Source organism: Pimephales promelas, chromosome 13, assembly GCF_988280905.1.
Source record: "Pimephales promelas chromosome 13, fPimPro1.hap1.1, whole genome shotgun sequence".
Classification (NCBI taxonomy): domain Eukaryota; kingdom Metazoa; phylum Chordata; class Actinopteri; order Cypriniformes; family Leuciscidae; genus Pimephales; species Pimephales promelas.
In genome coordinates, this window is record NC_142781.1 from 26,219,466 (window position 1) to 26,247,326 (window position 27,861).

General features: G+C 37.9%; 3 protein-coding genes across 7 annotated transcripts in view; 2 read left to right on the forward strand and 1 right to left on the reverse strand.

Moving 5' to 3' along the window:
• The first annotated feature begins 586 nt into the window (after positions 1 to 586).
• On the forward strand, positions 587 to 9,636 carry hnrnpub (heterogeneous nuclear ribonucleoprotein Ub). Of its 2 annotated transcripts, none has more exons than XM_039692261.2 (13): positions 587 to 1,246; positions 2,316 to 2,430; positions 4,118 to 4,191; positions 4,496 to 4,635; positions 4,727 to 4,826; positions 4,928 to 5,040; positions 5,127 to 5,390; positions 5,868 to 5,987; positions 6,065 to 6,362; positions 6,453 to 6,722; positions 6,843 to 7,135; positions 7,585 to 7,683; positions 7,864 to 9,636. In XM_039692261.2, exons 1-13 carry the CDS (start codon positions 814 to 816, stop codon positions 7,912 to 7,914), a joined length of 2,370 nt encoding a protein of 789 aa, XP_039548195.2. In that variant the 5' UTR covers positions 587 to 813; the 3' UTR covers positions 7,915 to 9,636. The 2 variants fall into 2 exon arrangements, with proteins under 2 accessions (XP_039548195.2, XP_039548194.2); XM_039692260.2 differs by having other exon boundaries at positions 588 to 1,273.
• A 482-nt stretch (positions 9,637 to 10,118) lies between these two features.
• lft1 (lefty1) lies at positions 10,119 to 15,253 on the reverse strand. The gene is made up of 5 exons (XM_089118774.1): positions 13,067 to 15,253; positions 11,966 to 12,371; positions 11,488 to 11,731; positions 11,136 to 11,375; positions 10,119 to 10,688 (listed from the first exon to the last, which is right to left on the reverse strand). The coding sequence occupies exons 2-5, from the start codon at positions 12,231 to 12,233 to the stop codon at positions 10,364 to 10,366; spliced, it is 1,077 nt and encodes a 358-aa protein (XP_088974900.1). The 5' UTR covers positions 12,234 to 12,371; positions 13,067 to 15,253; the 3' UTR covers positions 10,119 to 10,363.
• Positions 15,254 to 16,311: 1,058 nt separating this feature from the next.
• The window catches only part of cdc42bpab (CDC42 binding protein kinase alpha (DMPK-like) b), a 56,083-nt gene continuing 44,533 nt past the window's right edge, over positions 16,312 to 27,861 (forward strand). For 3 of the 4 annotated variants that reach the window (XM_039692242.2, XM_039692243.2, XM_039692244.2), the window contains exon 1: positions 16,312 to 17,178. In XM_039692242.2, the coding sequence (XP_039548176.2) occupies positions 17,001 to 17,178 (178 nt within the window). In that variant the 5' untranslated portion in view covers positions 16,312 to 17,000. The remainder of the gene's footprint in view (positions 17,179 to 27,861) is intronic. The other variant, XM_039692245.2, reaches the window with a different exon arrangement.

A 27,861-nucleotide genomic window follows, 5' to 3' on the forward strand; every position in this document is an offset into this window, starting at 1 on the left:
CATAATTTGATGTATGCATACCCAGGATGTTTATTTTCTGTTATAGGTATTTTTGTTTGTTTGTTTGTACACCTTGCTTAACTTCCCTGAGTTGGTAGTTCTGCAATAAAAAAAAAACTATGGTTACAACACAACCTCCAATAAGTGTCACAAAATTCAGAAATTATCGTACATTATGGGATTTTTTATTATTGATCGTATCGTACAGAGGTCAAAATTATCATACAAATAACCGATGTGTGAGCTAAAAAAAATGATGTGAGCAAAAGCCTAAAATCAATTCGTTCATATAAATTGTTTGCCTCACTTCGTATGATTTTTACTAAACTGCTCAAATAACTTAAAATTAGTTTTACGATCTCTTTATGAACTTTTTGAAGCATCAAATGGTAGTTGCAAAGCTGTCTGGAGGGACAGAAGGCTTTAAGGTGTAAGGGCGAACTAAGACTTTTTTTAAAGACCCGCAGAAACCCTGCTTGTATGAGCCAAAATGGATAGTCTTTATGGTCGTTTTTTTTTTTTTTTTTTTTTTTGTCTTTATGGTCGTCATGGTCGTTAGCAAGCATCCCTGAGGATCATTACGATTGAACACGCCCATGTTCTCTGTGTGCAGTTTCATTGGGAGGGGTCTAGCACCAGGCGCCATTGAGTTGTTTTGCCGGTGGACACACACACACAGACGCAGAATCACTGACACACCGCGGCTGTGCGCAATTCAGAGAAGCAAAGCGGCCGTCGGCTCTCCCTGGATTGCAATAGTCTTAACAATCGAGTCTTTTAGTTTTTATAGACCATCTACACTAAACCGACAACATGAGTGAAATCAACGTAAAAAAGCTTAAGGTGAACGAGTTGAAGGACGAGCTCAAGAAGCGTCAGCTTTCCGACAAGGGGCTGAAGGCCGAGCTTATGGAGCGGCTGCAGGCCGCGCTCGATGCAGAGGCCCAGGCCGAAGAGGAAGACGCTGTCGCGCCAGAAGCACCTGAAGAAAAGGAGGCCGATGGAAACGGTGTTGCAGTCAAACAAGACTGCAAGGCCGAAGAGCCAGAGGGTGAGAGCATGGAAGCCCAGGAGCAAAATGGAGACAAGGGTGATGCCGCTGTTTTGGGTGATGGTCAGGACGACGAAATGGGTGAAGAGGAGGAGGATGGGGACGCCGGCGTGGAAATGGACAAAGCCTTCGAAGAAGATGATGAAGAGGAGGACGAAGACGACGATATCATTGACAAAATTGACGATGAAGACGGTGAGCCTCAATCTCATCCATTAGAGGGTGAGCTTTTTGTGTTAAAAATGGCTTTCTAGACGCCGGGAGTATCGTGTTCACGTGCGCTTTGAAGCCGGTGAGATCATCATTTAGCATACGTGGCTAACGGCTAACTGGTGGCTATTGTGTGTAGATGGATAATGGGCTAATCCTGTCGGTTTCACTTTACTTGCTTGTTTTTCCAAGTGGTCTAACTCGGTTGAAATTAAGATTTTGATGGTTTCTCTGTTTTTAGCCTTGTCGGTAAATCTATTTAAATCACCCGCGCGAGCCTTTTGTTGTTAGGGGTAACGTTATGTTGGTTGTTGTTTATTTCGTTACGATAAAGGGTTTATTTATATTCTAGTCTACAGATAACGTTTTTTTATGCTTTATTGTACTGTTTTGGTCGGTTTAGGTAGCTTCAGAAAACTCGAATTGTCTCGCGGGAGGATCGCCTCGTTGCATGCTCATGGCGGGTCGCCCTCGCGCGGATAGAAATGTTGCTCTGCACAAAGCCTTACAGTAGACAATGCAGAAGTGCGGGGGTTACAGTGAAATAATATATTCTCGGCGGGTGATACGGTTAGGTATGTTATATAATGGCGGAAAAGTTCTTATAGCCTCCAAAGAAAGGTGCATTGTATAGTTTCGGTTCAGATTGCTAGAAGGCGCCATTTATACTTCCGCACAAGGTCAGTTCAGGAGAATGTGTTGATGTTCCCCAGTTATTTGTCATCAAAGATGTGAACATTGACTGGTTAGCCAGCTACAATAGGCTATACATATATAAAAATGTATTTGTTTGTCAATGCATTACATATTGTAGAGAAAAGCACATAAAACACTCACATTTTTGTCTGATCTGCTTTATGCAATCAGATCAGTGCTTGCAATTTGAATCCTGAATGCCATAATGACATAACCAAGCAAAGTATTCTGTCTGATCAGAGGTGGTCGGTTCATTATGTAACTCTGAAGTCCGAGCACTCCTGTCGTGTGGGCCACCCTTAAAACCCAGGGTCCAACACGTCCGGGCATTTCATTACTGTTTGTTTTATTTTCAAAGGGGATGCGGACAAAGACATCAGTGCTGATCAGAAGAATAAGAAGGGTGTTAAGAGACGCCGAGAGGAACATGGAAGGGGCTACTTTGAATTTATTGAAGAAAGCAAATACAGCCGGTAAGGATGGAAGTAATGGCCTTCATTATCCCCGAAGTGCCACTTTTAATATATTTATATATTGGCTTTAAGTGCCAATGCCTTACCTAGAAAAATGCAACCCTCATCTACCTCTTAAAGTAAAACTTTGTTGGGGGTCATTCCTGGCTAATACAAAACACCTTACCTGCAGAAAGCTCATGAAACAATTGGAAAAAAACAATGTTATTGTCACACACACTCGCGCTGTTGTCAGGCTGACTGTATGCGCGTGTGGCGATTCAGACAGCGACCAAAGGTATGACGATAGCACAAGATGCGGCTTCTGTCATGGCGGGGTGGGGGTGATGGGGGCAGTGGCGTAGAGTTTGTATCGCACAGTGCATCATTACGTAATGGGGCGGTAAGGTAATGGAAATGAAGCAAATTGTTGTTTCAATCTTCAGACGTTCCTTCGTCGTTTGTTTTTTGTTTTGTTGTTGTTTTGTTTTTATATATACATATATATAATCTAAATCTGAAAGTTTAAATGCTATGTTTTTCTGTTTATGTGTATTTAGATAAAGTGTAAAGTATTGTAATAACTCTTCCTTTTAAAGTTTTTCATTTGTGGTCATCAGGTAAGTACAACCAACCATTTGCAAACTCTTGCAACTCTTCACATTGCGTTAAGAAAGCAAATATATTCATTTCTATAGTGCATGTTCTTTCTCTTAGTGTGTGGTGCTCAATTCCTGACAGAATGCATTCATTAGGAATCTTCTGTCTAGGTTAAATTCTATGTGAACTTTGGATAGAACGTTCTCAATCTGCTTTTCTTTAAGCATATAGAACAAAAAGGAAAATGTAAATGTTTTAATTTATCTTGGTTACAATGGGCCTAAAAAAAATCTCCAAAGGTGTTTGATACTTTGCGAGTCATGCTGTAGAAGCTGTTTTTTCTAGCAACCCAGTTACCAATGGCTGCCATTGGTTTATTGAAGGGATGATCTAAACAGAGCCATCATACTTGTATATACTCAGAAATGTAAAGACTTTAATGACCCTGTCATTACAGAGCCTGAGATGGCATCTGTGGCATACTCTTACTCTTGGTTACCACAGAAAGCAATTTCAACTTCTCCTTTAGTTTGTAAATACAAATGCTGTAGAAGTCTATGGGGCAAATATACTATTTTCTGTCTACATGCTTGTTTTCTTTTAACAATCTAAAACAAATACAGGATGGTTACATTTCTATTTTAGTCTTTTGAATTGTCTGTATAGTCAAAGATCGGCCAACACAGCTTTATAAACTTTAGTTTGTTCTGACCTTTCGAGAAAGATTTGCCTAGATATTATCTAAATACCCATTTAGCTTTTCAGACCATGACTTAATAAAACGAAAATTTCAACTCTGTCTTTCAATTCTCAACTATCTCTTCACGTAGCGATTTATTTCCACTTTCTATTTCACCAACAAGTTTTCTTTCAGGCTTCATCATGGGGTAAACTGGTAAGCAATGATGGCAAATTTTGCATTCATAAATGTGAATTTACAAAACAATAAGAATGTTATGAGCAGTCAGTGTAAGGTAATGCAAATCTACTGTTGGTGCTGCGGTGGCTATGAGGAAGGAGCTCACCTGGACATTGGAAGCATGCCAGTCCATCAATCCAATTTTTGTGCTTCACTCGTGGAATTAATGGCTTATTGCCTCTATTTCAGGGCTAAGTCCCCCCTGCCACCTCTGGAGGAAGAGGATGAAGAGTTTGACGACACACTGGTCTGCCTGGATCCCTGTAAGTGCTTTAAGGAATGAGTCCAGTATTCTCAAGCATACTTATTAAATGATACAACGTTTTCTTAAAAAAATATCAATGCAAACCATTTTATAGTTTTACCTTGTGTAGTTTTTTAAATTTTTCTTTTATATTTTAATTTGTTACTTACCATAAAATTAGCCAAGGAAGCTGGCATGGTGTTAAAACATTAACCAACCATCTTTATATGTTAAGAAACTCACTGACCAGGATTGTAGAACTGATATAAACTATGTAAAGTTGCTGTTCTTGGACTAACAAACAATTTTCGATGTCTCCGTAGACAATTGTGACCTTCATTTCAAAGTCTCCCGAGACCGATACAGCGCCTCGTCCCTCACCATGGAGAGTTTTGCTTACCTTTGGGCAGGTGGACGTGCCTCCTATGGCGTAAACAAGGGCAAAGCCTGCTTTGAAATGAAGGTGAGCACTGTGGCATTTTTATGTAACGGGATGAGGAAGTGATGAATTTTGGATCGGTACGTTATTCGTTATTTGTCTCCTGCATTTACAGATCATTGAGAAAATCCCAGTCAAGCATTTAAACAGTAAAAACATGGACTTTCATGATGTCCATATTGGCTGGTCCCTGGCTAATGGAAGTCTTTTGCTGGGTAAGTTACTCTTAACATGGTCCCTATGTGGCTACAATGTATGGTTGTGCAGCTATATTTAATTTTTTCAAACACTTACGACTGTTATATTACTGTTCTAGGTGAGGAGGAGCATTCCTACTCTTATTCGGGCAAAGGGAAGAAGACTTCAAACTGTGTGACTGAAGACTACGGGGAGAGTTTTGATGAAAATGATGTCATCGGCTGCTTCATTGTAAGGCCTGGAGTTCACAGCTCTCTCACAGCAGTTATGTACTTTCTTATGTACTTTGTTGTAATTTTGTTCTTTATCTCACCTAGAATTTTGAAGCTGATGAAGTGGAGATTTCATTTTCCAAAAATGGCAAGGACCTGGATGTGGCTTTCAAGGTCAACAAGGAGTCCTTGGCCGGACAAACTCTGTTCCCCCATGTTCTTTGCCACAACTGTGCTGTTGAGTTCAATTTCGGTCAGAACGAGACGCCATTCTTCCCTCAGGTGGAGGGCTTCACCTTCCTGCAGCAAATTCCTGTGGATGTGCGTATGAGAGGACCCAAGGGACCTGAGACCAAGAAAGATTGCGAGGTACTAACCTCACAAAAGTTTTAGATAAAAAAAAAAAAAGTTTTGTTCATCAACTGAAGAACTGTATCACAGTTCATATTAGATTGTTTTCTGAAATGTTTTATCTTTTCCAGAACAGGAATAAATTGGATTTCAAAATGTTATTTTAAATTGTAATGTATTTTAGTAATATTATTACTAATAATAATTCATGTTTTTATTTGTATTATTTATTTAAAATTGTATTATATTGCTCCAAGATATATTAAAATAGAAAGAAAAATATTTAAAATGGTACTTCACAATACTAATGTTATTTCAGTTTTTGGTCAAATAAATTCACCCTTGATGAGCATAAGAGACCTCTTTTAAATTATTTTGAACTCAAGTGTTAAAAAACAAACAACTATGAACGTTCACAACACGTGAAACAACATGACAGTGGTTAATATATGTTGTGCATTCATTAATGATATGATTATCACTGTTGTTTTCAAGGTGATTGTCATGGTCGGCCTTCCTGGATCTGGAAAAACTACTTGGGTAAAGAAACACGTTGAAGAGAACCCTGGGAAGTTCAACATCCTCAGCACCAACACTATTTTGGAGAAGATGATGGTGAGTGTGTATTTTTATCCAGTCTTTCTTAATTTCTGTCTTATTTTCTCATCTAATCTCCTTTTTTGGACTTGCAGATTGACAGCATGAAGAGGCAAAATAAAGACACCACAAAGCTCTCGGCCATCTCTCAGCGTGCTCCTTTGTTCCTGGGCAAGTTTATTGAAATTGCTGCCCGCAAAAAGAGAAACTATATTTTGGATCAGACTAATGTCTCTGCACCAGCCCAGAGAAGGAAGATGTGTCTGTTTGCTGGCTTCCAACGCAAAGCTGTAGTGATCTTCCCTACAGACGAGGCCCTTAAAGAGAGAGCTCAGAAGAAAGCGGAAACCGACGGCAAAGATGTACCCGAGCACGCCGTTCTAAAAATGAAAGGTAAGATGCGATGTGTTGTTTCCCCATTGCAAATTTAACCTAGTACGTAAAGAAGGAATATAAAATGTTTTTTTTTTTAACTCTTTACAGGCATCTATACATTGCCAGAAGTAGGAGACTGCTTCTCAGAGGTCACCTATGTGGAACTGCAGAAGGAGGAGGCCGTCAAGCTCTTGGAGCAGTACAAGGAAGAGAGTAAGAGTGCTTTGCCACCAGAGAAGAAAGCCAACCAGGGTACCTTGACCCCCAGAAAGGGCGGTGGACGAGGCAGAGGGCCTAAGAACCAGTTCAGTAGGGGTGGTGGTCCAGGACCACGTGGAGGCAGAGGAGGATTCCAGCCCCGTGGAAACTTTAGAGGATGTAAGGGGCTTTTTGTGCACTAATACAGAACTTTTGTACGAGGTGCTCTTCAGTGAGCTACCATTGAATCAGTTAAAATAAGGTCTATTTATAATTGAAATATTTTTTTTTTCCTATCAGTACCAGTACCACCTCGTGTTGGCGGTTTTAATCGTCACCCACGCGGCTACATGCCCCCTCCACCTCCACCACCTGTCTTCCGAGGCGGGTTCCATAGTCGAGGCAACTTCAGCAGAGGTGGAGGCGGTGGGATGCCCAGCCGGGGAATGTCTCCAAGGGGTGGCCACATGAGGGGCGGGCACATGAGAGGCAACATGGGCAGCAGAGGTGGAGCGATGAGCCGTGGAGGGCCTGGAAACAGAGGGAACATGCAACGCGGCGGTGGACCCAACAACAGAGGACAGTTCCAGCAGGTTAGTTACCAAATACACTATTATTCAAAAATATGGAGTATGATTGTTTTTTTGATCAACAATATTCTGACCACGGCTGCATTTATTTGATTGAAATTAGTTGAAACCGTACTGTTTAGAAATATTGATGCATTTTATAATTATCATTTTCTCTATCTTAATATAATTTATTCAATATATTTATTCATGTCATGCCAAAGCTGAGTTTGTCACATGACATGATCCCTAAAAAATCATTCTAATATGCTAAATATATATAGATAAAACAAACAGTGTTCTTTGCAAGAAATCCCGACTTTACTGGCACATAATTTAATGTATGCAATTCAATGTAACATTAATTTCTTGAGGAAATTTACTGACTACAACCTTTAGAATTGTACATCATTATAAACCTCAATTTGATAGACTTTGACAATGGGAGTAATTTCGAATTTTCCCATTTTTAGAAGTTCCGCGGCAGAGGCGGCCACCAGCAGAATCGTGGGGGTTATGGCAACAAAAACGGTTCTTTTGCCCAAAACTTTAATCAGAGTTGGCAACAAGGGGTGAGTAAAGTTATGTATATTGTTGTGAAAGCTAACACTTGATTGGGTCACAAATGAGTCGTACATTTTATACTCCTCCAATGAGAAATCCAACAACATATTGGCAATAGTTTCCAAAATATTTTACAACAAAATCAAATTGTAGTCCATTTGACTGATAAACTTTCTTTGACCCCTTAGTTCTGGAGCCAGAAGCCATGGAATCAACAGTACCACCCAGGATATTACTAAGTGCACATTTGTATTAAAGACTCATGGCCTCTGTTGCACGGAGATGCACAGCCACAGAATATCCATCCACTTTTATGGTCCTCGTTTATTGTAATTTTTTAAGGAAGTCCATTTTTAAATGAGAAGCAAGTGGCAAACAAACATTCCGCCTCAGAACTAAACAGTCTACGTTCTACATAGATGTGTGACGTCTTCACTCTCAGATTTTTGTAAAATGTATTTCCTCCCCCCTTTTTTGTATCACAGCTTTGATATTGTTATATCAGGAATCACTGCATGTCTTGCTTTGAATTTCAGGGTTGTGAATTTTATTCTGTAAAATGTCATTTTTACTCATTGTAAATTATTTTATTATTTTAATTTTTTTTTGCGCAAGTTGTAGTGTTAAAAAAAATCCCTGTGAACCTTAATATTTTCAAAACTTTTGTCAATAATCATTCATATTTACTCAGCAACTTTTCATGTTCAGTCGAGGAGGGAAAATATTGTTCTCTGTTTACTATTTGCATTTTCAAGTTTTTCTTTGTTAGCCCAGACTGTAACAGTTACTTCATAGGTTTGCAATAAAATATGTGCTTGCTTTTCTATGACTTTTTATGGCTTTTGACTGATATCTTGAACAATACATTTAAAAAAGCCTTTGAATGTCAATCAGATTTGTCTCTTTATTCAGCACCGTAAGACCTTTCACTGTCTTCCTGTCTCGTACGGTGGAAATATTTGTAAATCGATTTAGTTAATGTGACTTTTTAAATGCACTGCATAGTTTCAAAAGTAAATTTATGCATTTGTATCATGTGAGAAGCCATGATAAAACATTGATCTTATTTACACAAATCAACGTTTTAACAACAACTTCAAATATATATTGTAGGTTAAGCTTACTAATACTTCTGAGTAATATTTTTTTTGGCAACACACTTGTTCTGCAAAATCTAATGTGAATAACCATTAGATGGATCTATTTGATAATGCATCACTCCTTTTTCTGGTCCATAATTTGACCGTTTTATTACAGGATACAATGCTTCCGTTGGGATTGACTGGGCAAACAGTGGCCTTGATGACAATGGTTTTGGATATAACAGCCAGCACATAAGAAAGTTCTCTTCTTAAATACATTATAAATGTTACATAGAGCAAGCAATGAAATACTGCAGAGTTGGAAGTCATATCAGAATTTTCTAACTGATAAAGATTTTCTCAATTTAAATTACCTGCATTTTGATACTCAATCAGACCACATTTCACACACCCCATGAATGCATCCTGTTTTTCATCAAGACAGGCCCTTGTTTCAATGAATATATTTCTTAAAAAGTGCCAAATAAAAAGGGCAGCTATTTTTGACTTAATGATGTAATAGTCAAGTGGATTTTTTAAAAAACTGTGTACCATATATATTGATGTAAAAGTGTTTTTTTTTTTTTTTTTTTTAAATGATTTCATGTGGGATAAAATAATGACCCTGTCCCTTATAAAAGTAGTGCATATAGCATGGCATGAGAGATTTGCGTCGATTACTACGTAGTCCTTGCTTGTGCTTTTTTGAGGACGAATGTGTTTAAATTTTACTTAAAATGTGGCATTATGTGGTTAGAGATGGCAGGTGGTATGGTTTATGATGTTTGTATTTTGGCATTGTTTTATTTTTCAACGAGATGAATGTTAAAGTGTTTCATAATGTAAGGAAATGTGTCATTAAATAATGTAAGAAACGTCGGAGATGAATCGTGTTTTGTTCTCTAATGTAAAGTATTTCTCTTATATTAATATCACTTAGTAGCCTATAGTTAAATAGTTACTGTGGGAACTACTTAATGCCATGAAATGACTAAAGAAATTACCAAGATTCTTAAATCTTATTTGATTGATGAAAACTTGATTTGACTGATATTTTATTATGATTACCAGCATACTTTTTGTATGTATCACCAGAGCTCTTATGCTATTAGGCATTTAACACTTTGACACTTAACCCCTTTTTAAACTACAAATTGTTCTGTTTAATATGTGATTGTGTGTGTAGAGTAAACAAATATATAACTGCCTTGTGTAGTAGGCTATTTACGTCTGCTCTCCATGTGGCCATCTGCAAACACTGGAATATGCAAAAGTTTATTTGGTTTAAGATGAGGAAAAGGTCACTAAAAGAGTAGAGGTTTCAATGAAAAATAGTTTAATTTATATTCAGTCAAAGTGACATATACAACAAACCCATTCTATTTACTGCTCAAAATATAACATCTACAACTCAATCTTCTCAGTTCATATGGCATCATATACAAATGCAAAAATAAATGCATATCAATTTAGCAATATTTACAAATTTATACAAAGTGCTTAAGGTATGTCATGAAGGCTAAGTTGCCAACACCCTTTCTTAGCCAGCCTATAACAAAGTACAGTGCGTCATCGCGATGACTGAGGTCGATGGCAAATGGCATATTCATACAACTGAAATATTATCCATTGCGCATCCACATTGTTCAACAATCATGTTTGGGAATTCAGCCACCTCAATTTCAGTATAATCTCCCTTTTTCACTAAATACATCATCGGTAGCGGCGCGCTCTCCACAACCACGCACTTTCTCTCTCCGTAGCCGTAGTTGCGCTTAGGCTGCCGGCAGCCGCCGTTGCACCGGAACGCCTGATACCCGGACGGTTCGATGATCCAGTACTGGGTCCAAGTCAAGGCTCGGAAATTGATGAAGTATTTTTCCCTGCAGCACCTTTCACTGTCTTTGTTGGTTTCACAGTCTCCACTAGACCTGCAACGGGAACAATAAAATAATATTAACACATTGTTGAGCGTTTTAAATGAAACACATCCGTTTTATTTTCAAGAAATTAATTCAGGGAGGTTTTTACAGACAATGCTATAGGCTACAGAAATCACATGTAAAAAATATTTAATTATAATAAAAATAGGACAATTATTTTGACTATTTGACAATTTTGAAAAATACCGCAAGAATTAACATTGAAATTATTTATTGCTAGCTCTATGTATAAAATATTTATATAAAAAGTAGGTCTATTTATTTACACTAGCCTATGTAAATGAAGCAAATTAGCCAAATAGGCTACTTTTTATTTAAAAAAAAATAATAGTAGTTTGTTTTATCTTTAAAACTAGAATACTTTTTCACAAGGTGTAGCCAGAAGGGAGTAGCTAATACGAAGAAGACCCACTCCAGAAATTAAGCAAGGCTTACCCAAATTCTTCGAGGTTGAGGGTGTAAAGAACAAGCTCAGGTTTTCCCAGAGTGTTGTCGTTTGCATCTTGAGTTGTGAAGTGGACACACTTGGCCATCTCTGCCGCGTAACTGCCGGGTCTCTCGCCCTCGATCCACACCTCAAGGTGCATGGGCATCTCCATTCGGCTTTTCGACCAATAGTGTACTGCCTGGGTGACATCAAAGCTCTTCCAGCCGGTTTCGTGAATGGGAATCAATCTGAGGAGGTAATGGTTGTGACAATTAGCATGCATGTTCCTTAACGCCAATCAGCAGTTGAATTAGCATAATGAAGAAAGAATAATGCCCGTCTGTGTCCGTCTCTGCTTACCTGGAATCCACTAGTGAAGTTCTGTTGGACCCGTCTTCCAGAGGTTCTACCCAGTAGATGCTGACCCTGGCGTTGTTGACGGGCCTGTGGCCCTTTCTCTCTGGGACGGAGCGCTTATGTGGGGCTTTCTTGAACAGTTTCAGTTCTGCCATGGTCACTTCACTGTTCTCAGGGATTCTTGATGTCATCTCAAAGACCACACGTTGACGTGTCGTGTCAGAATATACAAATTCACCAGAAATGTCTAGAATAGACGAGAGAAATTTAATTATTTATTTTCAAAAAAACAGCTTAGAATTAATTAAAGTTTATTTTTTAAATTGCAGCACATTACATATTCATTTGCATGGCACAATGTATGCACGAAATTTTAGTATTTAATGTCAGTTTACTGTTGTTGTTTTGTTTTTTTGTCTCTAAATTTTGCATTATAGGCTATATATTCTGCATTTAAGTTAATTAAGCAAATGAATCTTACCTGCATTGCCAGGAATTCCCCTCAGGATGCCGGCTAAACTGGGAAGCGAGCGCCGTTTCCTTGCGTGGTGCAATTTCAGCATGGAAATATATTTGTTCTTAATGTGCGCTGGAATCACAAGGTTCTCCAGATCCCTTTTGTGAATTCTCGGAACTTCATTAAGTCCCAATTTGTTCAGCAGAGCCTCTTTCATGTCTTCGTGGGTGAAACCCCTCACCATCGCGAAAAGTGCTGCGCAAAGGAGGCAAGCGGAACGGATTGAGGACATCTTTTACGCGGAGGTGCAGGAGTGGTTCTGAGTCTGTACGGATGTTCTCGGTCTGAAATGAATCTGCTTTGACAGCGGCTCGTCCTTATATGCACCCGTTAGGGTGGGGTAGGGGGGGTTACTGACATCAGAGGGAAGCTGAATAGGTGATACATGAAAGCCACGATTCATCGGAGAAATTAACGCAAAATGCACAACTTAAAACTAGAATGATAATTCAAATAACCAATTGTTATAGGAACAAAAATTAGATAGATAGATAGATAGATAGATAGATAGATAGATAGATAGATAGATAGATAGATAGATAGATAGATAGATAGATAGATAGATAGATAGATAGATAGATAGATAGATAGATAGTATATTTACAGACATAGCCTACTATATATACAGACATAGATAGATAGATAGATAGATAGATAGATAGATAGATAGATAGATAGATAGATAGATAGATAGATAGATAGATAGATAGATAGATAGATAGATAGATAGATAGATAGATAGATAGATAGATAGATAGATAGATAGACTACGTATATATTTACAGACATAGCCTATATACAGATAGATAGATAGATAGATAGATAGATAGATAGATAGATAGATAGATAGATAGATAGATAGATAGATAGATAGATAGATAGATAGATAGATAGACAAACAGATGGATATGTATTTTTAACATCATGCAATTTAACAAAACATGTCACAAGTAATATTTTTTTGCAATGCAATTAATATAATTATGTGTGAATGTAGACTTGCTCTACTTGCATTTTATGTTATCTGCATTGCTGACATACAATGTTCTTGTTGTGTGGATTTACCGATGACCTTCCAGACATGGTGAACCTAGAACGCTCCCTCCTTTCCAGTTTGCATGTGCACGTTGATGTAGCACCCTTGTTCGTCATGTGTACATTCCCCTGGACATTGTAAAACATTCCTAGTCTGGCAAGAGTCTGTCAGTATAGAGTTTTCAGTCCCTCTGTTTAAGTACCATTCTGATCACCCTCGCTGTGGTCCCATCATCGTTGGGTGGGCTGGGGGATTAGATGTTTATTCGAAGACCACCATCCTTCAGTTTGATGCACAGATTAAAATTATTAGGCAAACAGACTGTTTAATCCAGGGCTGCAGTATAGGATGTGGATTGGGAGGCTCTTCACAGGTTGGTGATTATCTGATTCCATTGCCAGATTTGCCATTCCTTGTTTGGTCACACTAACATTAGAAGAGGGGCTAGTGGCACTGAGGGCCCAGTGTCTAAGTATGTGTATTGGCCCCTCTATTTGCTCTAAGATGTCAGACAGACTAAAGGAGCTCACAGGAAGAACAGATGACAAATGACTGGCTGGAGATGGAGGCAAATTAATGCAATACAAATGCAGAACCAGACAAAAGAGCTCACTGTTTGAGCCCAGAGGGTAACCGTATCTGCTGCAAGAAATCATTAAGTTGTCATCTGTTAATATTTGTCCTATTCAACAATAACAAAAAGTAAACTAGTATGTTTCTCTAAATAGTTTGGAAACAGTTTGTTTGAACATCTGGTAATAAGTCTGGAATATGAAATGTGAATAAATTGAGGTGGCTATTTAATAAAAAAAAAAGGCTATATTCAAATTAAATAGTTTATTCTTAAAGTCATGTTAGTTTGATGTGAAATGAATGAATGGCCAAAAATCCGCAGTCTAGGGGCCTGCATGACTCATTTTGTAGGCTACAATACACATGGTGCATGAGTAAACTGAAGTCCATGGATCCTTGTGTGATCACTGTCAGTCTTCTGTCCTTCCTTGTCGATTATTTTGAGGCCCTTTTGTCAATAGAAGTACCATCTAATTCTCACAGGTAGTATATCCTTAATCAAAGGATGGAGGTACGCGCCAATCAACAAAACATGTGCTAATTAACACCTCTCTACTACATACGAAAAAGAGCACTATTCAAACGGATCCCGCCTCGGTTTGATAAAACAACAAACATTTTACAGCGACGTCATAAGGTAAGCTAACGACGTTGAAAATTCGTCAGCGATTATCGATATCGTAAAAATGCATATCCTATACAGGATACATATAGTTTTTCTTTTCTTTTATTTAAATGTGCTTAAGGATGTTTATTGTTTAAAAGTTCTCATGGTCAGAAATTGAATAAATTAATTGAATGAATGTTAACTTCCTGTTCAACATTCCCTACATCCTGCCGCAGTTTGGTTCTAACATCAAAAGTTTTGACATGAAAGACACTATTAGCACCTTATTAGGTTTGGTGTGGCAATTGTCAGATTCAGATTTATTGAAGAATGTTTATGAAATACGCCACCTTGAGAAAAGGAGATGTCACGTTCTCAAACGTCAAACGCTTACACGTGAACAGCTGTGCTTTGACATTTTCGTTTGATGTGACAAAATATGTTTTGCTACTCTATCGAACTAAACAGCTTGTTTATAAAAGACATAGGCCTTATATTTAAAAAGTGACATATCGCCTATATTATATTTTATTTTATTTTTAAAATTTATTTGTAGACATCTAGCCCTACAGATGTAGACAGTTTTGAAAGACTCTTAACTTAAATGTTACATTTACAACCATATCTGCTACTCAACGTTAAATAAATAGGTGGGCCTACACGGACAAATAAATATCAGAGAGCCTCTTGTTAAAATTTCTTTTTGCAATTGCAATGCGAAATATTGGACACAAGAGGGCGGAATTGCTCATTTTTCCTAAAAAAATAACAAAGTTTCTGCACTAAAGACCTTTCCCAAATAATAGAAAACGTGTTTTTTTTTTCGTTTCTTTGGGTTACATGCCCTTCAGTATTCACAAGAAATTAGTACTGTTTGAACGAGACAACAATCACCGTTAGTTGCCATGCATATATTGCTTTTTAAAAGTATCAAGTTTTATTTGTTTTATGGTGTGAATGTAAAAAAAATGTAGGCTATGTCCAAATTCACAGTACTCAATAGAGTTGTCAAAAAGTACCCGGATAACAAACTTCTTCTGGGGTGATTCTGAAGTGTCATTTATAATTTATTTAATCAACATATAGCATCATATCACCCTCATTTCTTAAATCACTCTGAAATGCAGATCTAAAATTATTTGTATTGTGAAAGTGTATTATTAAAGGGATAGTTTACACCAAAATAAAAATGATTTATTCATCCTCAACTAATTTCTTTCTTCTTCTTAACACAAAAGAAGGTATTTTGAAGAATGTTGGTAATCAAACAGTTGACAGAATCAATTTGACTTCCATTGGAGAAAAAATACTATGGAAGTCAATGGGTGTCTGATTACCAACATTATTTAAAATATCTTATTTTGTGTTCAACAGAAGAAAGACACTCATACAGGCTTGTAACAACATGAGCGTGAGTAAATAATAACACATTTTTCATTTTTTGGGTGAACAACTATCCCTTTAAATGGAACAAGTAGGACCTACAAGTTTCCTTACCTAATTAAATCCCACAAGAGACACAAAATAATACATCAAAATAATGTATTCTTACATAATACACGCGTAAAAAGCATTTTAAAACGAATGAGTAACCAAAAAAAATTAGCACAGTTTTAGCCAAAGACAACTGTCGCGTTGGCCTGCAGAGGTAACCATAGCAACAGTAACGTTACGTTGTTCGAGCTCTTTCCGTCACCTTCAGACCTAAGTCAACAAAAAAGTCCTGCCGTTATCACTTCATTATTTAGGTTCCACAAGGAAATAACAAAACTCGTGTGTTTTGAAAGTGTTTAAATACTTAGATAATTGGGGTTAAGCGAAACGAACCACAACGGCAAATTACTGACTGCAATTCCTTCAAAAGGTCGAGCCCTCTGAAGGTCAGTGAATAATTGGGGGATAACTCTGCTCTAGTAGCTATACACTACTCTACTATTTCCCACCAGCATATCCCTCCATTCCCCGCAGCAGATGCCGTGACGGTCGCCATGATGATGTCGGGTTTTGCCTGCAGCAGCAGCAGCGAGCTGTGAGAGAGAGAGAGAGAGAGAGAGAGAGAGAGAGAGAGAGAGAGAGAGAGAGAGAGAGAGAGAGAGAGAGAGAGAGAGAGAGAGAGAGAGAGCAGGGAAGGCAGGCAGCAGAGCAGAGTCCTCCACCGACATGTACAAGGGCGCATATTTTCAGCCCCTCGCCTCAACGCTTCCCTCGACAAGTGCAATATATCGCGTAACAGTTGTCGAACCCACGACTTGCTCTCTCCGCCAGCGTTTTGTATATACAAAGAGAGGAATTTAAAGGAAAAAAAAGCTTGCTAAGGCTTTCGCAGTCCTGCCAGAGGAGGGGCATATGGGGCTTTGTAGCAATGCAGATCCCGTGCTGCTGATGCGCTTTTGTTGCTGCATTATGGATAACCACAGATATCACCATATCTCAGGGGATTGCTTAAAACTTCTTTGGTGACTTATTTTGTGAAAAGTGTCCTTCATTGGAGAAGCTGATATCGGATATAAATAAGCCTAGGTTATATACGTCAAATCCACCGGCCAGGGCAGGGTCGATGGCTGTAAGTTCTCTGCATCTAAGGACTGCGAATTCATGATGTTGTGGATTGATATGGACGCATCGGTAAGAGAGGGACCATGATTGACCCCCTTAAGCTTGACTATATATTTTTGAGCCTTTAAGTTTTTCGACCCTTCAAGTGTGCCACTGGCCCGGTCCCATTTGCTACCGTGGGGAGCAAATCCTGACCATACTGTGAGACATCAGCACCATTTGAAACCATGTCTGGAGAGGTGCGTTTGAAGAAGCTGGAGAAACTGTTTCTAGATGGCCCGTCTCAATCCAGCGGCCAATGCTTCAGCGTGGAGACCTTGTTGGATGTTCTTGTCTGCCTGTATGATGAGTGCAATAATTCTCCCCTCAGAAGAGAGAAAAACGTTCTGGAGTTCCTAGACTGGGGTAAGACACATTTAATGCACTGCACGCCTTGTCTTTCACGCGTCCCACACGTCAGTTGTTTGGCGATTCACTGTGACATGCGGGAACCAAACAAACTATTGTTATATTGTGTGTGACGTTAGACAGCTGCTTAACAGACAAAGTTGCTGTATGGAAAACACATTGAGTTGTTTTCGAGGGGGGAACAGAAATGAAGATGACATCATCGCTAGACTGGTTTGTGCATGAATGTGGAATGTGAATGTGAATAGCTCACCTTAATGAGTACCTACTTACATTTGAAACAAGGTGGATACTGTGCTGTGGGCTTTCATTTTGACATGGGCCACAGATAAACAAACTAATGTATATATGGCCTCTGTGCATGTTCACCAGCCGAATAGTATATAAAATATATAATGTATAATATAATATAATGTATATTCTTTCTCGATGGCCTTGACTTATAATTTTCTACATTCTATTTTCAGGCAATAGCTAAAGGTGCACTTAGAAATTGTTTGCTAAATAGTTTTTCTATCTATCTATCTATCTATCTATCTATCTATCTATCTATCTATCTATCTATCTATCTATCTATCTATCTATCTATCTATCTATCTAGCTATCTATCTGTCTGTCTGTCTGTCTGTCTATCTATCTATCTATCTATCTATCTATCTATCTATCTATCTATCTATCTATCTATCTATCTATCTATCTATCTATCTATCTATCTATCTATCTATCTATCTATCTATCTATCTATCTATCTATCTATCTTCTTTTCCTTTTATGAACCTGACATTTTATATGTAGGGCCTATACCTTTATTACTTTCAGTTAGTTTAATTAGCAACTTTTATTGGATTTTTTTTATAAACCTTTTTATGGTTATTATTTTTTTTGTAAACTATTTGAATATAGTCCAGAATAACTTTGAATAACCCCATGTATTAAATGTGCTATGTAAATAAACTTGCCTTGCTTATTGATGGTTATGGATCAGCATGCAGTTAGTAAACACCCGTCATGCATCCAAGCTTATACATGTCAGTATCACATCCAAAATCTATTGAAATGAATAAGATGCTGTATGTAAACAAAAACCTACTGAGAGGACTTTCAAGGGAAATATGCCAAGTTTTATGGGGGCAGAGTTCATCCTGCATCTGTAAATGATCTAATTGCTAGTTTAAAACGAAGCAGAATGAACAGCCTTCTATCTTTGGAAAAAGTTTGGCTTAACTAACTGTCATGTTACGCAACTCTGAGAAATAAAGAGATTGCAGCAAACAGCATGGGTTTAGATTCATTGACCATCATCTGAATGCAGTGCCAATTCACAGCACAGTCCTTGCTTAGTTTTTGTATTGTTTACAATCCTTTGGTCCTTTTTATTTGAATGAAAATGCAAATCAAACTAGCCTTCAAGCAACTTTATTAGGCCCGTATACTTTGACAGTGCTGGTCAGTGTTGTTGCACACAAGCCAGGACGTTTTTGAGATTATTGTGATTTTAGCTATTGTGCATGTGTGCTTGTGTGAAAAAGTGTAAGTGCACCTTTCCTGTGGGGAGTCTCAGTAGGGCAACGTCAGGAAACTCCACTGAGCCACTGGACATATGATGTCATTCGGGGAAACGGCTGTGCATTGTGTTTGTCCCCTTTGTGGACTTGACTATTTAAAGACCGACTGGATGGGTCACTCAGTCATGAGCTCATTAGCACACACTCACTCTTTCATTCACATTTCAATGTGACAGTCATTGGAACGGAGACCAAAGTCACAGTTTATTGTCACCAAGGTCAAAGTTAGCTTCACAAGGGATTTTGTGTCTTTCTTTTTGTGACACACTAACACATTTTCATATTTCAAAAAAAAAAAAAAAGATCAGCGAAGTCCAGCGTAACTAAGCAAAAGGGAATGAGAGGAACCAGCTAAATTTAGGCTGGTGGCTCTGGATTTCCTCAGCGTCTGAGGGCAGTTCATAAACAGAATTACTGAGGAAGCATCAACCACTGATGGTTTAGGTAAGGGCAGTGATGAGTATTCCACATTCAGCGTTGATGGTTTGTAATTGGAGCCCTGAGGCCGTCACTATGTACGACAACATAATGAGAATCACATGTATGTTGGGACAAGGCCACTAAGCTGCAATTATGTGCGAAACCCCCTGGAATGTCCCAGTCCTCCTGAGAAATGTATGCATAACCCTACGAGACACAGAATGAATGATTCATTCGCATTTCCTTTCCTTCCTTCCATTGCCAACCAAGTCTAGACCAGTGACCTAGAGCCATATTTTATTGTTCTGATTATTTTTTTTTTGTGAAAGAGTGAATTCATGCCGACTCCCTGGGCTTTTCACTGAAATGAAACTAGAGCCAGTTGGCAAAGATGCTTAAATATTTTCTCTTTACTGGCTATAGAAGATTGGAGGCAGCTTGGGTAATGGTTAGATGGGGTTTCCCAAATGATACATTCATAATCAGTGCATTGTTTGAAAGGTATTACCTCTCAGGTATTCCCACTGTCAGTACAAAATCAAATTGGATCTATGGCCATATGGAATTTTTTGACCAGTAAAAGTAATATACAGGCTTTTTTTTAGTTTACAACAAAGTACTTCTCATGGTTGATTGATTGGACATGGTGCTTTGGTGATATCATGATATTATTTGAATCTTGTTGGTGGATAGTGTAAATACCATGGTATGTAAATAAGGTTAGTAATTTAGTTATTTTATTAAATTGAAAAGTGAGGTCAGTCAATTATTGAACATGTGACAGTCTATTATCCTGCTAAAATACAAGGGATGCCAGAAATTGAGCTGTTCCACACTGAGATGTAAGATCAATGCCAAACTCCCAAAATAATGCCTCAGCAATGCAGAGATCTGGATGCATTGTTCCTCCCTGTCACATGATGTTTCTCCTGCGGAGGGCTTGGCTCGCATCGCTCGGCTGTAATAGTATGGTTTAAAGCCAAAGAATTCACCTCTTCTCCCTCATCCGTCTCCATTCCCACTCTGGTCCCTCATTCCAGCACACCCTCCAGCATAGTCAAACAGGAACATCTTATTTAGTGCTAACATTATACACTTAGACACCCACCCATGCCTGAAGCTGTAGTATGCGCACACATATGTGGGAAGAGAGAATGTTTTTGTCATTGTACTGTAATGCATTCTAGACATGTTTAGGGTGTGTTTCGCTAATAGAGATCTGTTATTTGAGATAACACTCGGAAGTAGCCAGATAGCCAATTCTGCAGTGCATTGGTGCTCTGAGACCCTCCTTGTACACTGTAGATGAAGATATGCTGCATTCAGCTCAGACTAAGACCAGATTTGCATGGAATTGCTGACTCAGAGTTCTAGCTGTTTGCCGCTCTGATGTGCAGTGTGATTCCTTCTCTCTGTCACCATTCTCTATATCTATTCCTCTCAATGCATCCAATTTCTTCATTGGTGAGCATTTAAATCAGTCTGCCGGTTCGCTAGCTTCAGCAGAGGAAAATAACAGACACCCTCAGTTTCATTTGCCATTTGAGATCCAAGTAAACCAATGGTGGCAGGTGACTTTAAGCATGTTGTAAACAAATGCTATGAAAGTCTGCTGCTGTGTAAGTGTAATGCTGATGGATTTAATATAATGCAATTACCTTAAAGCGATAGTTTTTGTCATCATGTTCTCTACAACATTACATTGCAAAACAACATGGGACCCCATTGACTTTCATTGTAAAGACAAAAATAAACATACAAACAGAAATACAGATAGGCTTAGGCCCTGTTTACATGAAGGAAAACGCACATATTTCCCTGCGGATTGGCCTCTCGTTTACATGAAAACCCTGTTTTTAATCACAGAAAATGATTAGTTCTAAAAACTCCAGCCAAAGTGGAGATATCTGAAAACGCAGATTATGTGTTGTCGTGTGAACTGGGAGAAATGGCGTTTTAGGTTCTCTCTTGTCGATTCTGAGGAAAGCTTGTATGGCTTTATCCGACCCTGCCGCCAATAGATTTGGCATAGTTATGATGGCGCTCGAGTCCGACGGCGTATGTGAACGATGTTATTTTTGAAAATATTCGTTTTGCTAAATACCCGGCTTTGTGTAAACGTGGCCTTAATTTTGATTTCAACTGAAAATGGGGTAAATAATAAAAAATTGATGGATCTAATTCTACTACTTTAAGGTGATAGTTCACCAAAAATGAAATTTGTCCTCATTTACTTACCTTTAACATTGCAAAACAACATTGAACCATGTTAACTTTCATTGAATGAAAAAGAAAAAAACAAAAATCATTTTCAGACAATGAAAGGGCAGTGGGGTACAAAACAACACTGGATTTCATTGTATAGAAAAAATACATTGAGATGCTTTGGAAAAATATCTTTATTTTCTATATAAGAAAGTCATAAATGTAAATGATGACAGAATTTCCATTCAATGTGAACTATTCCTATAATTAAGGGGTAATTTCAATGATTTACAAAACGGTTGGCAACTTTAGTAGCAGTGCAGATCGGCCAGTGTCCTCTGACATTGCTGACCGACTATAATGCTGCTTGCACACAGTTATCACTTGGTTTTACTCTGTGCTGCTTCCTGATTTATGTGCCTGAATACTTTGTGTGTGTGTATTTTTGGTGTATGCCCTTGAGCTTTGATGCAGTGGAACAGTAGACCATCCTATCAGAATGCTACCACATGCACCACTAAGCTGTGGCACAATGTGACCCAGAGATTTGACCCCAACATTCAGTAAAGACTAAAAATATGACTTCCAAAACCATCCTGTCTGTAAATTAAATAGTAAAATTCAAAGCTATTGTATGCACACTGTCTAGCAGTGGTAGCGTCTAGCATACTTTTTATCCTCAAATGAAGAGCAAACAGCGCATATGTCGATCTTTTTTTTCCTGAAGTGTTTTTAATGTAGACATGAAATATCAAAGTGATTTGCTGGTTCAGCGGTTTTGGTTTGGTTTCTCTTTCAGTAGGCGTGCGTTTGTGTTTTGCCTCATAGTTTCCAGTCCTCGAGGGTCACGGGAAGCTCTCACTGGCCATGCAGCACGATGAAGCAGCCTCGAGTGACACAAAATGAGGAAATCCTGTGGTTGGAGTGATTTTTGTCTGTTGGTTATCTTGGCTGACCCGGTAAACAAACACTAGGCATGTTTTGAGTGCTGCTGTACTTGTTAGCCTCGCGCATAATGTGCATGTCATGCTACGTTTCATACCTCATGAGATTTCCAAATGACAAAAATACCCTTACACTTCAGTAACTATCACGCATGACTTACGCTTGATCAAGATTTTACGAACTTTCCAAATTGTAAATGCCTCGTATTTTGAGATAATTACTCTTGCATGCAAAAAATGCTGCACCCCTGAGATGAATAGTTAGGCTGAATTGCTGTAATAGCTGGCTAGCTGTAAAAAACACGTTTTAGTTTGGTTTGTAAAATGGAAAATACAGGCAATTAAACAGACATTTTTATAGATTGAAATCCACCTCAGACAGGCGATAAACATCATGGAAGGTTATCTGAGATCATATCACATTATGTTGATTGGTTTTGTTACCGATCTGACCTTCAAGATTTCTTGTCTCCAATAAGTTTATTTGCTTTGCATCTCAGACTGCAGGTCCATTCTAAAAACTATTCAACGGCGTCATATCATATGGTCCGAGCATGCTTTTTGTTCGAAAAGGTACATAATTCTGTTGCCTTCTAAGTTCTTTTCTTTTGACAACCCAAAATGGCATTGTGACAAGTGAAAAATATTGATAAAAATGTCATTGATAAAAGTAATTAAAAAGTGATTTTTATTTCTCTCAATTATTTATGGTATGCTGCATGGTTTGGGGAACAAATCTAAAAAATCTAATAAATAAATGTGTGTAAAATATATATTTTTTTCCTCAGTCCATCACAGTTTTTTTGTTGTTGACACTTTTGGGTGCCAGCTTCAGCAGTGGAAAACTCATCATTTGCCAAATGAGATCTAAAACCGTTGATGGCCCAAGACTATGTTCTTGGTTCTTTTGGTCTGGACCAAAAAAAGAAATAATAGGCCTAAATTTAGTCCTGGCTTGCTTCGCATTCATACTGTCATTTTTTTAATGCCAATCTAAAGATATACCAACAACAACAATGCTGTGTGCTGGGCTAAATGTGTGTACATATGAGAGTATTTTGACCAGCTGATAACTCGTGAAGAGTCTGAGATAAGTCCAATCTGGTAACAGAATCTAATTGTGATTCTTCTCTGCTTTTCAAACCTTTTTTTTTTTTAGATAGACTAAATTTAAAGGCACTGTTGATAGCTGTCACATGTCAAATTTTCAAGGTCATAGATGAGTCCTCTCATTATGTGCTGTCAGCATGTGTCTGACCTGCTTCGGGGGATTAGGAAGAAGGGCATGGGTGCGAGGAGATGCTCCATGAATGGGGGGATGGGTTTTTAAAAAAACACATACATGATGACTCCCATGTATATTTCATGTTGTTGTAGGAAGCAGGTACCAGTTTGAATTTATTTTCAGTAAAGCTTTTGCTTTGATGGTTTAATAATTGTCTTCCCTAATTCACAAAGAATCCAAACAAAGTGCGTGCTCGGAAGGCTTTGCGGTTGAGACGGTATTTTGCATGTCGGCTAAAAGAACACGCCCCCCCCCCACCTGTCTGTCAGTTGACGTGTTTTGCAACATCTTTCTTTGAAAGCCGACCCACTTTTTGAACTCTTGTGTGCATTTCTTTTAGTCTTGTCGAAACATGTTTCGTCAAACGCATATTTTTGGGATACTTATGGTTTCAAGTCCTAGCACCGACACCTTTCCTCTGTAAGTTATAATTAGTAGTTGTTTCCAACCTAAGGGATTGGCTGTGGCCCAGAAAGTGTCTGCACTGGAGGACTGCAGAGGTGTGTGTGCATGTGTGTGTAGCCTTTTTGTCCCTTTCATTTATTTTTGCTGCTGAAAATGTGGGCTTGTGGCAGCTTTAGACCATGACTGCTTTCTGTTGTTGTAAGTGTTCACATCACATGATCAGGATTTCAGTCAGAGTTAAAATATTTGATTTTCAACATGCACTTAGGTTAATTGGACTTATGTTTATGACTTTAGTCTTAAGGCCTTTTCAAGAACAATAACTATAAAGATGACCATAAGTTATAACGATACCTATCTTAGCATTCACACCAACAATGGTAACCATAATGATGACTATTTTAGCGCCCACACCAACGAATGATAACACTCTTTTTAATCACGCGCTGCTGGGTTTTCATCTGCCGCTTTAAATGCATGAGCTCTTTAAAGCGGAATGGATTCTGATTGGCTGTCAATGTTTTTATTGTTTATCAGCTGGCAAAAAATTGTTCTTAAAGTTTATGATATGCAGTTTAGCCAGACTTTTGACTAAACACTATTGTAAACTTCACACACTATTATGTATTTGAGTTGCCTGCTTAAATAGAAAAAAAAGACCATCTAATTAATTTTAGTTTGACATGTAAAGAAACCAGCCACTGGTTGTTTTGTTTTTCTTTTTACCAGAAAGCCATTATACAGCGATACACTTGAAATAACAATAATAATTTGCCACTTTCTGCGAGTGGTTGTACAGAAAACACTAGTCAGATATCTTTTTCATCTTACTCATTAAGTGCCTCAAAGTTTTTCAAAAAACATATTTATTGCTATATTTATTTAATAAGTTAGAATTAAATAAACTTTTTATTTTCTAAATGTCTTTTGTTGGTTTTATACAATTCATCCATGCATGTTTAATTTGTCAAACATTTGTTGTCAATGAAGATCTTTTTAATGAAATCTGAGAGATTTCTGTCCATCAGTTGACTGCTATGCAACAACCACTTTAACGCTTCAAAAAGTCCATAAAGATCGTAAAATTAATCCACATAAATTGAGCGGTTAGGTAAAAATTCGCCTTATATAATTAACAAACATATTTATTTTGTGAAACACAAAAAAAAAGACATTTTGAAGAATAAACTGGTCTTAATTCCATGCAATTTCAATGAATGGAAATAAAAAGCATCATAAAAGTGGTCATTACAAGCTTACAAGAATGTATTCTAAGTTTTATTAATTTATATGGTAGCTTATGAGGAACAGATTTTTAATTAAATGCAAACTAGGAGGCTACATTCTCAAAAATGTTTTTACTTCCATAATTTAAGGAAGACATACTGAATACCATATAGGTTTGGACCAAGAAGAGGTGAGTAAATGATGACAAACTTTCTTTTTTTTTTAAAGTGAACTATGCCTTTAGCATTATGTGAACAACACGGTGAGAAGCATGTGTGTATGGATCAGGTTGCTAATTGGGTTTGCTTTTGATGGGAGAGTTATTTGACGCACAGTATCTAGCCCAAATTCAAATTTCACAGTGGCATGTTCCAACAAAGTTGATTAGTGATTAAGATAATGATTATAATGACAGTGATGATAATCTGAACATATTACATGGGTGGTAAAGTTACAACAGTTCCGACTGCCTCCGGGTTTTCAGGCAACGTCCAGCAGGATTTCATTCACTCCTCTGTTCTCAGAGAATGCAGTAGGGTAGAGTTACATCTACCGTGACATATTTTGCCGTAGGGAGGTGACTGGGTGGTATTATGTTGACTGAAAATCTCCTGCTAAGCTAATGCTGGTATTTTTACATCCCTGCCAATTGAGCGTAAAACCATTGCTACTCTGTGGAAAGTTTTCACAGCTCTTGTGTCAATGTCAATGTTGTTGGATGACTATGTACTACTGATGTCGAACATGCTTTTGACGTGTTTACCATTTCATTTCATCTCCGTGTTTTGTGCGAAGAGTTTCTGTTTATGTCGTTTAAATTGTCACATAACCTTCTTACATTCAGTAAATTTTTTACATAGCTGTCTGCTAAAAGGGCCATGTGGTTTGCTCTTTTCCACCATTAATGCACTTGCAGCATGGTGCTTGAGTTTCGGGCATGTCTAATGGGTGATTCTTCATCTACCCTGTCTGTTTGCATTTTTTTTTTCTTGATGAACAGTAGCACGGGAACCTTGAGATCGTATTGCTTTGTTTGTTCTGAGTGGTCTTCCTCTGGCTTCATTGTATTTTGGGAATATCCTGTTTTTGCATTGTAGTGGTTAGACAATTGTAGTTTTTGTCTTGTCTGACTCTGACACAAGGCATGCCATAATGCTTCTTATAGCTGAGGATGCTTTGGGGGGGATATATATTGCTTTGGGAATTTGGCCGTCATGGGTGCTCACTCTAGCATTAAACACAATTTATCGCCCCATTGCATGTTTATGCAGTATGAAAGTGATTCTCAGGGATGTTTATGTATGTTTGGTACTTATTAATGATTTAATGCTCTCCCCTCTCCTCACGGAAGGTTTCATCTATCACCCCCCGCTAACTACATGGTACTCAGTCTGAGCCATGACTTTGCCTTGGAGATTGAAAGCACCCATTACTTTTTAATTTTTTTATTCATTTGATATCCTGCTAGCTTGTTTAATAACAGGGCCTGCCATCGCATCTATTAAGGAAACCCCTGCTCAAGATACCTTCATTTTGTAAATGTAATTTGTTCAGTCTGTTGGGAATCGTATTATTTATGACCTTTATTAGCAGTAGCAGTTGTGAGGCACTGGGACTTTTATTCCAGATTAAGCAAGACATTGTTGTAGTTGCAGGTCATATAGTTACAAAAACAACATGAATAAATAATAATAATAACAATATAAATAATATATCTTTTGACTTTATTTACTATTTAGCTGGAAATATGGTTTATATTAAGATAAAAAAAAAACAGTGACAATAAAAATTTGCCCATTAAAAGTTTTCTCTATGGCCTTATTAGTAGTATTTTATTCACAGAGTAAAGGTGGGGACTGGAAATTAAACTAAGCAATCTAAGTCGCGTGCAACATGTCTGACCACCCTGTTTATTTTTGGTGAAATTGAATTAACTGTACATTTCTTGCTGGGGAATTTTGTGCAGGCTTTCTGAAAACTGATTACTCCCATTCCTAAGATTTTTGTTTGAAGTATTGCACCTCACAGAACTTCAAATTTCTCAAAACCTTATATTTTAGGTACTTATGTTTAAATTTCTTTAACAGGGTCCCCACGGGTCCTTGAAATCCTTGAAAGTTTGTGAATCAGGAAAAAAAAAAAATTCAAGGCCCTGGAAAGTTTTTGAAAATAAACATACATAGATACAGGTCCTTGAAAGTGCTTGAATTTATTTTGTGATGGAAGTTTTCTGGAAAAAAAAATCCATAATATATTATTCCAGTCCGCTAATGTGTTATTTTACCAACACTTGGTGGCCTGTGCATACTAGCTTTGCTTGATTATTGTTAATTACGCACATTTACGCGGTACATTAAGTGTTTCCAGCGTGGGGTACTTTATGTTGTACGTTGCCTTGACGTTCACGCATGGACGAAACTACTATGATGGCACCTGAACGTTTATTGTTGGACAAAACAAATGTCCCCACATTAAGTCTTTAAATTTAAGGGTATTGGACCTGGAAAGTCCTTGAAAGGTCCTTGAATTTGAAGTTACCAAGGTGTGGGAACCCTGCTTTAACTTTTTTTGTCTCATTTGAGCTACAAAAGTGTTCACATGATATGGCGCTTATATTGTAAAGTAGAAT